Below are 15,740 nucleotides of genomic sequence, written 5' to 3' on the forward strand. Positions count from 1 at the left end.
TTAGTTTCTTGGGACACCTCTTTTTATTGCATACAGTAACCCATTTGCATGGTATGTGCTTGAGGCCGAGTTTCTACTTCCCTTTTTTTGTCCAGCTTCCCTTAGCCCCTATGCCTCAGCCTGTCCTGATCTCTTGGCTCACCTAAGAAGACTCAAGGCTGGGAATTACAAGGCTTACAAATTCACATTACTTCATTTATTTTGCAGCAATCATTCCATTTACCAAAAACCAAAAAACCAAACCCATTGCCATCGAGTTGATTCTGACTTACAGTGATCCTATAGAAGAGAGTAGAACCACCCCATAGGGTTTCCAAGGAGCAGCTGGTGGATTCGAACTGCTGACCTTTGGTTAGCAGCCTTAGCTCTTACAGTACCACCAGGGCCCCATTCATTTACATATGTCTTAAACTGCATTGAGGTACATCAGTAACTGTTTGATCCTGAATTGTACAGTGCCCATTGCCAGAAACAGCATTTCCACAAACTTCTCACAGTTCTGAGTCATCTTCTCTTGGTATTTATCCCAGGTACCTCTTCTGCATACAGCTTTAAAGTTGATTTAGATGGAGAAGGGTGTGCGTGCATTTCCCTGTTTCTGAAACAATCCTAAGTGAGAATTGATTTTATCACAAATAACAATAAAATAGGGCAACTTTTGTATTTTATTAATGAGTTCCAAAGTACTTTCACGTATATCTCATTTAACCCCACGGTCTTCCAATAACATGGGTAGGGTAAATATTCTTATTATCCCTATATTTCATATATACAAAAATAAAATACTAAAACCCATTAAATTATAGGAGTTTTTCCTAGATTACTTCACTAATAAGTGACAGGTCTCTTCTAATACCACTGGGGGGGGGCTACGTCTTTTGAAGAACGGTACTGATTGTTGTCAAGGAAAACTGTTGGTTATAAACTATCTTTTTAAAGTTGAGGCCATAATGTGAATTGGCCAAACCACTTATGATTTAGTTGCTAACTACTATGTGGTATAATCAGATGATCACTATATTTTTTATTGCCCTGGGTTCAGAGTGCACCATAATAGAATAGCAACAATTTGTTTATTTTATGCTTTATAATTTTTATTAAGAACAAGGAAAGTTAGAAGAATAAAGTAGCATTTCATTATGAGAGGGAGAGTTATATTTGGGTAAGGGCATAGAACTGCTTTTGGAACCAAATCTCATGAGTTTAAATCCTGACTGGGTGTCTTGGGTCATATTCGTTAACCTATGTGCCTTACTTTTCTCATCTGTAAAATGGGGGTAATAATGTACCTATCTCATACAGTTGTTGAAAGGATCAACTGAGTAAATGCTATAGCAGAACCTAAGATATAGTGCAGCATCCACAGTTGTGAGCTTTTGTTATTTTCCCCTGTTTTCTTAGTGATATTAAAAAGTTGGGAAGGACTACAGGAGCAAGGGGCAGTTAAAAAGAAGAAATTGAAGCAGAAAGGAATAACAAGGGAGTGAGAGAAGGTGATGACGTAGGGAAGCAATAGCCAACTTCTGCCTGCGGATCTTCACTGAGGTACCTGGGCTGTAGAAAACCAGTTTGCTTCTAAACAGGTCTGGGGCCACAGCTGTCATCTAAGCAGGCCCCGGTCTGCTCAGAGACCCCGGTCTAATGGAGCAGTACAGCTGCATCCCAGAGGCCCTTTCCAGTGTCTCACTGAGAGCTAAGAGTTTGAACTTAGCTCCTGAATGAACAAGGACTCCATCTGTGCTTTCACAGTGGGCCCTTGGCTAAAACTATGGAGATAATTTTGATGAGCTTTTTCAATATAAGGTCACCTACAGTACTTATTTGTCTTTCAGATTTTTCTTTTTTATTTGCCCTTCACCGTTTTCTGGAATACTGTTAGCCAGCTTTATGTTTATTTAGTTCCAGGAATACTGTTGTAATGCTGACTGTCTTCTGTTTCCAGGGTGGATGCCTAATCACTATGGTGCTGAGCTGTGACTTGATTCAGAATAGTTTAAACAGCCCCTCCCACCTGTAGCGGCCCACTTATCTCTGCCTGATTGTTTCCTGTGCATCCTCGGTACCACCTTGTAGCCCACCTCTTAATTAGATCTTTCCTAATAGTCCGTGTCCCCATTCATTCGTAATAGCTGCGACTCTTCTTACACTGCTTCCCAGGAATAATTTTACCCTTGTACTGGCTTGTTCAGTCATTGCGTGTATATAATTTTGACTCCATAACAAGGTTTTGAGGAGTCCCTGGGTGGCGCAAATGGTTAAGCACTTGGCTACTAACTGAAAGGTTAGCAGTCTGAGTCCACTCGGACATGCCTAGGAAGAAAGTCTTGGTAATCCGCTTCCAGAAGATCACAGCCTTTGAAAACTCCGTATAATAAGTTCTACTCTGACACACATGGGGTTGCCATGAGTCGAGTTTGACTCAGGGGCAACTGGGGGAAAAAAAACAAAATAGTCTCCAGCTCCCTGTGTGCAGGGTCCTTACCTGCTGCGTTTGTACTGCCCTGTGCCATAGTACCAGGTCCGTGGTTAAACACACCTGACTATTCTACAACACGGGTGTGCCCCTTCTGCCCTACTGCTCAGAACCCCTCCGTGGTCCCCATCGTTAGGAAAGAAGGCCCATGTCCAAAGCAGAAGGCTCTGGCCAGCGGGCTTGTCTGCCTTCATCGCCTCCAGGCATCGGGATTGGTTCATGCTGAACTGCTTCTCAAACAGGTCTGCTCCCCGGGGCCCCACCTTTGTATAGGCTCTTCCCTCTGCTTAGGATACACCCCACACCATCTCTTCCTGTCACTCTCCTCACCTCCTGGTCTGGTGAGTTCTGTTACTCTTTCAGAATGAATTTCAGTAACTAAATATTTAATACTGCCTGTATAAGGATCCTGGCAAAAATTGAGGAGGGGCGAACCAGCACAGTGACAGTGTGAAGGTACAAACTGGAAATATATTTACCAAATAGTGTTGCCAAACTCAGTGATTCTTTAGTGGTGTGAGGAAAGTAATGAGTGAAGAAAATGTGTAGTTTTATAATTGATTAAAGCTTTTTAGGGGCTACAGTAAAATTGATTAGTGAGTCCAGTTATTTTAGAAATGGCCAGTGTCTGTTTATCATTTACCATGTGCCAGGCAAATGTCACAGACTTTACACTCATTGTGTCAGCTACTCCTCACGACAGCCTTGTAAGTACTGTTGTTAGCCCCATTTACGAATGCTGGAGCTAAAACCCATTGAACCCTTAGTGACCCTATAAGACAGAGTAGAACTTCTCATAGGGTTTCCGAGGAGCGCGTGGTGGACTTGAGCTGGCGACCTTTTGATTAGCAGCTGTAGCTCTTGGCTACTACACCACCAGGGTTTCCAGGGTTTGCATTTTAGAAATATGATCTTTGTACTTGAGGTGTACCTGTGAGTCTCAGCCCATAGAACTGTATATATTTTTATAATAATTTAAAAATGTATAGTAACTATTGTATATAATTGTTTATAAAATTATTAACTTGAATGTGAATAGCTTCTGACAAAGGCATAGACCTAAACTGCCATAAGCCTCACAGCTCCCCATTGTCAGTACCTGCTCAACTCACAGATTACCTGCCTGTCCTTCATACATGTTATAACAAGCTTGATTTCCTTATTCAACAACTTTAAATTTCAAATTCTCCTTCAAAAACTGTAAATGAGACTTTGCTTTAAAAAGAAAGACAAGCCAGTGAAATTTTTGCTTGGAGCGTGGCATACGTACTGCAAAGTCTCACAGAGAGAGCCAGGCGGGCCAGTGTGGGCAGGTGAGAGACTGGGACGGCCCCTGGACTGTGGATGCGGCACTGGGGGAGCAGTGGAAAGGACAATTGGATGTGACAGAAGGAGAATGATGTGACTCGATGACTAAGGAAAAGGAAAGGATGCTTCCAAAGGTTTGAACTAGAAGTTTGGTCAGGAGTTGTAATTTCGAAATGTAGAACTTACTTGGTTTTAGTCCGTATCCTTTGGCAACCCCTTTTCCCCTTGTCCCAAGTTTTGTTTTGTTTTTTTTTCTCTTCCCAGCTTAAAACAGGGGAAAGGTACTGTCACACATATAAACATGACCTCTATAACAGTATAGTAAACATATGGATCTTACTACTTTCTGCGATTCTTTGTAACTCTGAATTATATGGTTTTGTGAGCTGCGTTTTTAGAATCCTGTTTCAGTAGGAGTAAATTAGTCAAAATTAACCTCTCCAGAAGTCCTTTAGTCTGATTCTATAGGGGAAGAAAAACACCTGTTTGCAAAAATCTTTTAGTGGGAAAGACAGTATTCTAGAGTCATCAGCATTTCTGGGAACTGGCTTTATGTATTGAAGACAGTGTGACCTAAATTTGAAGAAAATTAAGAGACCACTAGTCTTCAGCCAAAATTATACAAAAAAAAAAAAAGCAGACTATCACTCAGGACTACGGAATACCCATAGGTTTTGAGCCAAGACGTGATGCAGCAAGTGAGCCTGTGACTGGGCGGAGCGGGGCGGGGGGTGGGGTGCTGTGCCATGCTGAGCTCAAAGGGCAGTTGTCAGTAAGGAAGAGTCCCCCTGGAATCTTAGACGTAGTTTAAGGGGAAACGTCACTTTGAGTCAGCCATACCCCTTAGGCTAATCAAGGACCAACCCTTTTAGGCCATTCTGAAATGCAGGTATTGAGTTGTTACTGTCCACGTCAGGCTTTGTGAAAGGAAACTGCATTTTCCCTTTCTTAATTGCATTTTTTTTTAAATAATTTTTATTGTGCTTTAAGTGAAAGTTTACAAATCAAGTCAGTCTCTCACACAAAAACCCACATACACCTTGCTACACACTCCCAATTACTCTCCCCCTAATGAGATAGCCCACTCTCTCCCTCCACTCTCTCTTTTCATGTCCTTTTCGCCAGCTTCTAACCCCCTCCACCCTCTCATCTCCCCTCCAGGCAGGAGATGCCAACATAGTCTCAAGTGTTCACCTGATCCAAGAAGCTCACTCCTCACCAGCATCCCTCTGCAACCCATTGTCTGGATTTTTTTAATACAGTAAATTAATTCACTTTTTTGCATCCAACTAAATTCACTCTTTTTGGTATTCAGCTCTATGAATAGATGGAACTACTACCCAATCGAGGTAGTTCCATCACCCCCCCCGCAATTGCCTACTACTTGTTGGCAGCCAGCCAACCTCCCACCTCCAGCCTCCAACAACCACTGATCTGTTTTCTGTTCTCATAACTTTTGTCTTTTCCAGAATGTCTCAAAAATGTCATATAATATGTAGCCTTTTTGAATCTGGCTTCTTTCATTTAGCATACCTGATTTAAATTTAAAGAGAAATGTTTTGAAGTCTAGAAAAGACGATAATCATTTAAGTTACTAATGGGGAAATCTTCTAGTGTCCTCAGGATATTGAGAACCTGTGGATCGCAATGTGTTTGGAATTACTAAAGCTAGACATTAAGAAAAATTGGTCACTAAACATATAAAAAGAAAAAAAATGTTTTTTGCAGTGTATTTCACCAGTGTTATTCTTCATATAACTGAATCTGGGATTCAGGAGTCTTAATTTCTACTAAAAAATAAATAAATAAGGAAATTTGTTTTTAAAAATGAAAAGTAACTTCTAATTTGAAAAATTTTATTGAGAACTGGATGCTGTAATAATCTATTAATCGTTAAGATACCCAGTTTTTTAAAATATTGCTTTATGCCTTCCCCCCTTCAAAAAAGTTCAACAATAAAACTAAAATTGTACAAAGACATATTCAAGGATTACTGCTAAAAGTTTACAGAAATGAAGAGTATAAGGCAAAAGGTAATTGGCAAAAACCAAGGAACATTTTCTGAGTTAGTCAGAAGTAAAGACCATCAGGAACATCCAGGGAGTGATTTTCCAGATAAGCAAGTGCCGGGTGGATGTTAGGAGGCAGGAGACATTTAGTGTGCTGGCGAACATCTCACGTCAGCAAAAAGGCAGGACACATTTAGTGTGCTGGTGAACACCTCACATCAGTAAAAAAAAAAAAAAGAGAGAGAGAGACATTTAGTGTGTCGGTGAACACCTCACATCAGCAAAAAGACGGGAGACATTTAGTGTGCTGGCGAACACCTCACATCAGCAAAAAGACAGGAGACATTCAGTGTGCTGGTAAACACCTCACATCAGCAAAACATCTAAGCATTTTTAGGACTGGAGGTTATTACCATGGAAGAAGGTAGCAATTACAAGAATGATTTCAGTTACAGATGTAAAGGTTCTTTCTTTACGTTAATTCTTGAGTTGCTCCTCTGCCTGTATAAAAACCCATTTCTGTGGAATTGATTCTGACTCATAGTGACCCTATAGAACAGAGTAGAACTGCCCAAAGAGTTTCCAAGGAGTGGCTGGTGGGTTTGAACTGCCGACCTTTTCGTTAGCAGCCGAACTCTTAACCACCTCTCCACCAGGGCTCCTGTATAGGAGAATCTAAATGAGAAATCATATAAAGGGAAGATTATGTTTTTTAAAACCTCTGGATTCTTTAAAAAAAAAAAAAAAAATTAAACCATATAAAATTGTACTGATAGAATATTTTTAAAACTAGAGAAGAGGAACCCACTCATGATATGTGAGTTAAAGAAAACATTGATAGTGTGTATGGTACAGCTCAGTGGTTGAGAACCCAAAGAGTGTGCTCCTGGCTCTACCATTTTCTAGCCGTCTGACCTTGGGCACAGTACTTAGCTTCCCTTTGCTTCAGTTTTCTCATCTGGAAGATGGCTTTTAATAGGATTGTTGTGTGATTTAATATCTAAAGTGCTTAGAACATGCCTATAAAGTAATAAGTATTATGTGTTAGTTACTATTAATATGGAGCCCTGAAGGCACAGTGGGTTAAGAGCTTGGCTGCTAATCAAAAGGTCAGCAGTTCAGATCTAACAGCTGCTCCTTGGAAACCCTGTGGGACAGTTCTGCTCTATCCTATAGGGTCTGAGTTGGAATTGACTCGAGGGCAATGGGTTCAATGAAGTTTACTATTGATGTTCCAAATTCCCCTAAAGAAAATCTTCCCCAGCTTGTGCAAGTGATTATCCAAAGCCAAATGAAAAAGTCGTGGTACAGAAGGTCCACACCGATTGAAAGCATTATTGAAATACATAATCTTTCTGAAATAGGCTTTTAAAAGAAAGAAATTAGAACTAACTTTCCTCCTCCCCTTGATTTTCGCTTTGTAGAGTGGTGAAACCAGAACAATATCTCACTTTCATTATACCACCTGGCCAGATTTTGGAGTCCCTGAATCACCAGCTTCATTTCTCAATTTCTTATTTAAAGTGAGAGAATCTGGCTCCTTGAACCCTGAGCACGGGCCCGCTATAGTTCACTGCAGTGCCGGCATCGGGCGATCTGGCACTTTTTCCTTAGTAGACACCTGTCTGATTTTGGTAAGTGGGTCTTATGATGTAATTTTCATCTCTTTTATTTTTTTATTTTGTTTTTCTACTGGCAGAAGTAGGCTCTGATGTCAGTATTCCAGAACTGTGCTTTTTAATCTTCATATTCTGCCCTCTTTTGGAAAAACATAAAAAATCTCACTTCCACCCTTTCAGCTACCTCTTATGACTGGCAAACATATGTCCAGGATAATTCTAGGTATCCCCAAGAAGATTTTTTCTGGTTGCTTTGTATTACAAAATAATGGATTCTCTCCTCCTTTTTTCAAATATAAATTGGTATATAATACTGAATTCCTTTCTCCTCGGGCAAGTACTTCACCTCTCTTGCCTTAGTTTCCTTATTTACAAACTAGAGATAACGGTAGTACTTAACCTCAGAATTGTTGCAAGAATTAAATGAACTAATACATTTAGAATGTGTAGAAGCGTCCCTGGTATATTCTAAGCACTCAATAAATGTTGGTATTGTTATTACTCCCCTGAGGTTCTTATCTGTGCCCCTACAGTTGTGTTACTTTTTCCACCAGCCTATTCCCAGCCTCAGCCCAGATACAGGCCTTCCCTTTTCTTTTAAGGAAGTTCATTTTTCCTTATTTGGGGTGCAGGGGCCTTCTGCTGACCCTAGTGCACCTTCTAACTTCTCTCTTGTTTCTCCTTCCTTTTATTGAATCTAAGCTATCTATAAGCCCTTCTGCTTTGATTGCCATGTTATCTAGTCAGTATTCCCTGTAGTTTATTTTTATATTCCTGTGCTTGTTTTAAGACTGTCAGTAACCTAGGCTTAGCCTGTTGGTTACCTGAACCTTAATTTTAAGTTCCTCTGTTGTCTTGCTTTCTCCTATTAGTCTCTTGTCTGTCCTTATAAACTTAGCTACGCTTCATTGCACTTTTCTGAACATTCCTGTGCTTTCTAACATGACAGTTTGCACAAAGTAGGTTATCAGATGAAATTACTTCATCATATTATTCCTGGCAAACACACATATTTTAACAGGAGTCGATCAAAGGAGTGATTTTCTTGGTAGAACATTTCAGACATTTCATCTCTGATGAAAGGTAGACATTAGAAACAGTTAAGTCTTGCCACATCTGCTGTGCTGCTTTGCCACTCTGCTTCTTACAGTGTATGTCATTAAAAATTGGGTTGTTACATTGATGGGAAGTTTAAATGTTTAAAATCATGAACGTTAAAGTTGGACTGCACGTTTGGGCCTGTTAGGAATGCATTCAGGCAAACAGCAAAGACCCTGCCAACCATAACTTCAACAAAGTTTTCATTGGTGGGGAAGTTGTTTTTTATAATACCACATCTGCAGTTCAGACCTGGTATAGTAGCTCACAGTTTCCTCATGGACCTGGGCTCTTTCTGTCTTTCTCCTCTAGCATCTTCAGACAGCTGCAGGATACCCAGACACCATACTGTGTCTATAGTCCAGACTTAATGAAGAGGGAAGGGCCATGGGCAAAAAGGTTTGCACATGACAAGATATATATATATTTTTTTTTTTGGTAAGAAGAAAAAAAAAAACTAATCTTAGCAGACTTACCCTTACATTAGCCAGAACTGGTCATAAATCCTTTGTTTGACCATTATTGTCCAAATGAATGAGATTACTATGATTGGTTTGGAATCAGTTTTGAGTCAGACAGCCAAAGGATCAAACATCTCCTGTCTACCACTTGAAGCACATACTGGGTTGTGGGGGAGGATGGATGGATTGGGATGGTTGTTGTGTACACAGCATTTACTGCTCAGGTGTTAAATTATCCTTGTTCTTCAGGAGGCACACAATGAATAGCGCAATCTCAGCAGCAATCCTGTATTAGCGGTATTACCTGTGTCCTGATCTCTAACCACAAAAGGCTTGAATTATTTTCACCTTTCTTGCAGATGGAAAAAGGAAATGATATTAACATTAAACAAGTATTACTGAACATGAGAAAATATCGAATGGGACTTATTCAGACACCAGATCAACTCAGATTCTCATATATGGCTATAATAGAAGGAGCAAAGTTTATTAAGGGAGATTCAAATATACAGGTAAACTTTTTTAGGAGAAAATGTACCCACTTGTTCTAGTTAAATACAAGTAGCATCAAGTAACTGTACTCCAATTAAGTATCTTTTCCCTTCCATTCAAAAAGTATATTTCCATTAATGTGGTAAATCTAGTCAGTCATCTTAAAGTCGTAAAATTTAGGTTCATTCCTCATATATACCTCAGCCTCATATTAAATCCTATGTGTTACTTAAAAGCCCTAGTGGGAGCAATATTCCATTAATGAAACTTAAATTCTCTTGTAAGGTAGATTTAATAAACCAGAAAGTTTAAGTACTTCTGTCCCATTAAAAACCTGATTTCGGATTATAGAGGATTTGGTTTATGTAACACAGAGTGACTGGAATATTATGGCAGACATAATGAAATTTCACTAAACTGTTAAGTTTTCTCTGGATGGTAGCTTTATTCTCATGAAGATTTTTATTCCATATTTGCAGAAGCTAAGTTCAAGGACTGATTATCAGAAATCTGTATTATACACTAACATAAAATGTAAAACAGAAATAGAGAAGGAACAGCAGGACCCCCTTCCCTGCCCCCTGACCCCGTTCTTAACTGATCTAATCACCTTGGACATAAGTAGATAGTACATCTTTGGGAATGTTTTTCAGTATATTTCTCAGGTAAGAACACATTTACTAGTTCTATAATTTCTTTAATTACTAGCCAACACTGGAATATTATAAGCTTTCTTTTATCACTTAGATCATCTGTCATAGTAGAATAAGCATTGTAGCTAAATGTATAGATTTCAAAGGAAATACTAAAATGTTCTTAAACTGTTCTGTTTCCTAGCTACCTTTTTTTGTCTAATCTATTTTAACTATTCAAATTAAGCTTCATTATATTTTATCAATAATATTTTTAAAGTTTTATTAAAAGTTTTAGTTCAACCTTTAAATAGCACTAAGGAAATTTTTTAATAAAGAAAAACGTAAGACTATTCATTGCCATTAGTCAGTAAAAATACTTAGTATGTAGAAATGTAGTATGAGCCCACAAAACACTACACCGTTCCTCAGAAGTCAGGCTTTGAGAAAATTATGTTTTGCTGAGGTTCCTTTGCCAATGAACAGTGATTGAGGAGAACTAAAAGTTATCTCAAATATTTGAAAATGATAAAATTTCTCATTTTTATCTCAGTGAGCTTTTTACCATCTTAAATCTGGAGTTTAAAAAAGGGTAAACGTGAAATCAAAACTTTTCCACATACCTTTGTAGCTGACATAGTTGTTATTTCATGGCTGGGCTTACAGATTGAGTAACTGTAGGAAAAAATGTGCTGTTCTTTGGGTAGTTTCCCCCCTTCTACTTTTTTTTTTTTTTTTTCGTTTTAGAATACTTTCTTACTTTGAGGATCTTTTGCATTATAGGGGTGAGCTTTATAAACATACTTTTTTGTGGAGTCTATTAGGACAGCACGGTTTTATCATGACAGCACAGTTTGTGGCTAGGAAGAATTTTTTGTCCCAGTTTATGTGGTGTAGTGTGTCCATCAGACTGTCTCAGCATTAGCATCAGCAGACCCCTGCTCAAACCAGAGGCCTTCTTTGCCTGTATCCCGGGTAGGACACTAGAAGTGTCTCTGTTTTTGCTTAGGATTGGAAAAACCCATTGCCCACTGAGGGTAATTTCCACACAGATGGGCCTAGCAGGGCTCTTATGATTTATTCAGTGCTGTGAAATTTTTTTTTATTATAAAAATAATTAACGAATTTCATGTTCGCTATAAAAATTTCAAACAACATCTCAGTATATAGCTTACAAAATGAAAGTCCCCTTTAACGCACCTACCCCCAAATTTGTAACTATTTTAACATACGTGTTTTTCTAGGCATCTGTGTTTATGTATATGGATTTGTTTGCTTGTTTTACATCAGTGCAATAATTTTTCCTCAGTCGCCATACACTGTGCTGTGGTTTACACTCTCTGGGATACTGTTCTGTTTTTCTCCTCCTAGAATAGCACTGCCCAGTACGATTAACCACGTATGTCACTGAGCATTTGAAATGTGGCTAGTCTGAATCAAGATGTACTTAAAATGTAAAATATGGGTCAGAGATTCGAGACTTAATACAAAAATAATGTAAATTACCTTCATAATTTAAAAAATATTGATTATATGTTCAAGTGATTGTATTTTTGGTATATTGAGTTAAGTAAAACATTAAAAATCAGCTTTGCCTCTCATTTAAATTTTAAATTATATATGTGGCTCACATATTTCATTTGAAATGCTGTGCTAGAATTTAGCCTACAACTGAAATCTAAGAGAGGTTCCCCAAGATCTGATACCATAAAAATCTTAACCGTTAGCAAGATCCAAAGTTACTTTGTTATTGTAGAAACCCAAAACGGTATGAATATAACTATCTTGTTTGACATATGAGGATGTGATAGTCAATTTGTGAAGACTCTGATTTTTTCCTGTCCATCTACTTCATCATCTTTGCCTCTTTTTTTTTTGGGAAAAACTATTATTTGTAAGAAGAAAGAAGGAAGCTTCCTTGCAGTGTGGGGGCATCACTTAAACCTTTGTATCTCTAGAAAATGTCTTTCCACTCAACAGCAGTCCACCCATGTCATTCTCTGGTACTTTTTCTTAAAGGGGCCATCCGCCTTCCCCCTCAAACTTTTATAGGGTGCAAGTGGTGTTTTCATTATTGGCTATCGTTTTGTGTTAGTTTTTCTGTGAACAGCTCTGGCATAGGTGCGTATGAAGTCATTCTAAAACCTGTAGAGACAATGGATAGCTCTTAGTATTGCACATCTAAAGTGATGGTGTTTACTTAAAATTAGTCCATATGTGTCTATAAGTTGTACTCATATAGCTTGTATTCACGTACAGAAAACCTCCAATGACTTTGACCTACCTAGATGAGTATAGTTAATGTCTTGTTGTCTTTCTAATGGTATCTATTTGCCTTGTATCTTTCTTGATACAAACCCAAGAACCCGTTGCTGTTGAGTCGATTCCAACTCATAGCGACCCCATAGGACCCAGTAGAGAGTTGCCCCATAGGGTTTCCAAGGATCAGCTGGTGGATTCCAACTGATTTATGTGTCCCTTTCTGTCTCTTGGAAACCCTGGTGGTGTAGCAGTTAAGTGCTGTGGCTGCTACCCAAGAGGCCGGCAGTTCGAATCCACCAGGCGCTTCTTGGAAACTCTGTGGGGCAGTTCTACTCTGCCCCGTAGGGTCGCTGTGAGTCAGAATTGACTCGACAGCAGTGGATATATTACCTACTGTCCTCCACTGACCATATAACAAATTTTAAAATTTCATATTTTCTAAGTGTTTTGTGTATCAAGTATTATAAAACAAAAAGAGATACAGTAATTATGCAACTTAATAAATTGTCCATATCTGGAAAGGTGGAATGTGATAAAATGCCTTTTTATTTCCTCTTTAATTGTTTTAGTTACCCTTGTATGATAATGAGACAAATTAGAAACTAGCAAATCCACTGTCTTATCAGATTTTTTAAAAATCTAAACCACAATCATTGCTTTTAACAGTGCCATTTTGCACAAAAGTAGTTCCGGGGAATGAGTGTTCCTAAGTTCAGAAAAGTGTGGCTGACGTCATTGTACATCTGCTCAAGATCATTAAAACCCTTAGGCAGTTAGTCTGGAGCTCGTTATTGATTAGACTCAAGACTTCTTGTTTCCATGATAGAACCTGGGACACTTGAAGGGGCATCCTCCTAACTCTCTATGAGCCAGGGTCAGAGTCATAGGTATCAGAATCATTGGCTCCCGCTGCTGCCGCCTCTACTGCTATTGTGATTGGCAGGACAACAGGTGGTGCTACGTTCCCAGAAGCAGTAGTACACGTGGGCAGCGGTGGGAAGGAGCTGGAAGGACAGTGGTCTCCAGTGCAGTTGTCAAGGCTTTCATCTTCAGGACCCAGATATACTTTGCATCTCTTCTTCTTTCACCTCTCTCCCTAAAACATTTGCCAGACATGACATTAGGCACTTTCACATGTACATCTTACTGTTGTTAGATGCCGTCAAGTCCTTTCTGACTCATGGCAACCCTGCATACAACAGAGCGAAACACTGCCCAGTCCTGCGCCATCTTCACAATCCTTGTTATGCTTGAACCCATTGTTGCAGCCCGTGTGTCAGCCCATCTTGTCGAGGGTCTTCCCCTTTTTTGCTGACCTACTTTACCAAGCATGATATCCATCTTCAGGGACTGGTCCCTCCTGATAACATGCCCAAAGCATGTGAGACGAAGTCTTGCCATCCTTGCTTCTAAGGAACATTCTTGCTGTACTTTCTGCAAGACAGATTTGTTCATTCTTCTGGCAGTCAAGGGAATATTCAGTATTCTTTGCCAATACCATAATTCAAAGGCGTCAGTTCTTCTTCAGTTTTCCTTATTCATTGTCCAGCTGTCCACATGCATGTGAGGCAATTGAAAATGCCATGGCTTGGTTCAGGCTTGAGTCACTTAGTCCTCAAAGTGACATCTTTGCTTTTGAACACTGTAAAGAGATCTTTTGCAGTAGTAGATTTGCCCAGTGCAATGCATTGTCTTAATTTCTTGACTGCTGCTTCCATGGACTTTGGTTGTGGATCCAAGGAAATGAAATCCTTGACAACTTAAGTGTTTTCTCCATCTATCATGATAATTGTTTAATGGTCAAGTTGTGAGGATTTTGTTTTCTTACTAGTCACCACGATAGCCTCCCAAGATAGGTGATGGATTCCTATTTCATAAGTGAAGAAACTGACACTTCTCTTCTTCTTGGTCTGAGTCCTGCCTTCTGTTGCCATCTTCTCTGAAGCACACAGGCAAGTATCAGAGGAGTTTTCCCTCCCTGAATTGTGGGCCAGCCACCGCTAGATGCTAGTAGACCTGGAGAGACAGCCAAGTGAAAGTCCTTCTGGCATCCGATGGACCTGCTTGGAGACCTCACAGTTAGCTCTCCATTAGACTGGACAGGGCAAGGAGCAAGAAGTTACCAGATCACGTTCTAGCACCGTGTTGATCCCTCCTTCAGATGTTACATAACTGTGGATTAGGAGTCAAACAGAATTTAGCTGTTTGTCTGAAGTAGGAAAAAGACCCCTTGATTTTATTAAGATTATTGTGTTCCTCTATATACTGATACACATAAATATTAAGTGGTTTATTTTTAATTTCTGAATTTAAAAGGATATTTGGAAGAGCCGTGGTATGGTAAAATGCCTCCCCTCCCCCCCATTTGTCTATTAGCATGACAAGTTTTTCTTAAGTCGAATATGGAATTTTAGTTCATAAATCCCATTTATTTAAGGAAAACTAAATTTTCATTGTTCGCATTTGTTTTTCATTGCTCTTCTCACCTAGAAACGGTGGAAAGAACTTTCTAAGGAAGACTTGTCTCCTGCTTTTGATCATTCACCAACCAAAATAGTGACTGAAAGGTACAATGGGAACAGAATGAGCTTAGAAGAAGGAAAAGTTACAGGTGACAGGTGTACAGGACTGTCCTCTAAAATGCAAGATACTGTAGAGGAAAAGAGCGAGAGGTGAGTTCGCTGCAAGTGTGTGTATGAAGTAATTGAGGCCCTTTGCTTATTGGGTTGATGGAACTATTTATTAATCACCAAAGGGGATTTAGTTAATCACATGACATCATTGTTCTCAAAGAGCTTTCAGTTTTGTTACGAAGCCATTACTTCCAGACAGACACCTGTTGAAATGGTTAAAATAATATGAATTCAATACAGAAGTTAATATAATTAGGTGCTAAAAAGGTATGGTACAGAAGATAAATGTTATGAACACTTTAGCCTGACATTGGTACAGTTGTGTAGCATTTGTACTATAGTTATAATATAGTTGATATTACGTCTTTATAAAAATTGAAAAGTACTTAAATATTTAAACTTAATTCCATTATTGGAGGAAGAAAAGTCCTTTTCCCCCCAAAAAATCACATAAGGTGTCCTTTTATACTCTTTATTTTTGAATCCATATGAATGACTTAACTATTCAAATTTTTAAATTAAAAATTACTGTATTTCTAAGGTTCATATTATCTCACACATTAGGAAACTGGTATCCTGAGGACAAGTCTCTTAGCAGAGGAAATGAGTTCTCTTACTTCCCCACTTCTGTTTCTCTGTGTAACTCTGAAGTTGCAAATTTTTTGTTGTAGTCATATTTGTTACATGCGGCTCTGGGAATGTACCATGAAAATAGTCAAAGGTCCCCTGTACTTTACAGCTTCACTTGTATGT

The 15,740-nt window shown here is 39.0% G+C and overlaps 1 protein-coding gene across 5 annotated transcripts in view; it reads left to right on the top strand.

Moving 5' to 3' along the window:
• PTPN2 (protein tyrosine phosphatase non-receptor type 2) overlaps positions 1-15,740 on the top strand; it is a 126,442-nt gene that overhangs the window by 96,949 nt on the left and 13,753 nt on the right. For all 5 annotated transcript variants that reach the window (XM_049899907.1, XM_049899905.1, XM_049899904.1 and 2 more), the window contains 3 exons: positions 7,215-7,424; positions 9,328-9,480; positions 14,845-15,026. In XM_049899907.1, the coding sequence (XP_049755864.1) occupies positions 7,215-7,424; positions 9,328-9,480; positions 14,845-15,026 (545 nt within the window). The remainder of the gene's footprint in view (positions 1-7,214; positions 7,425-9,327; positions 9,481-14,844; positions 15,027-15,740) is intronic.

Source organism: Elephas maximus, chromosome 11 (assembly GCF_024166365.1).
Source record: "Elephas maximus indicus isolate mEleMax1 chromosome 11, mEleMax1 primary haplotype, whole genome shotgun sequence".
Taxonomy (NCBI): Eukaryota; Metazoa; Chordata; class Mammalia; order Proboscidea; family Elephantidae; genus Elephas; species Elephas maximus.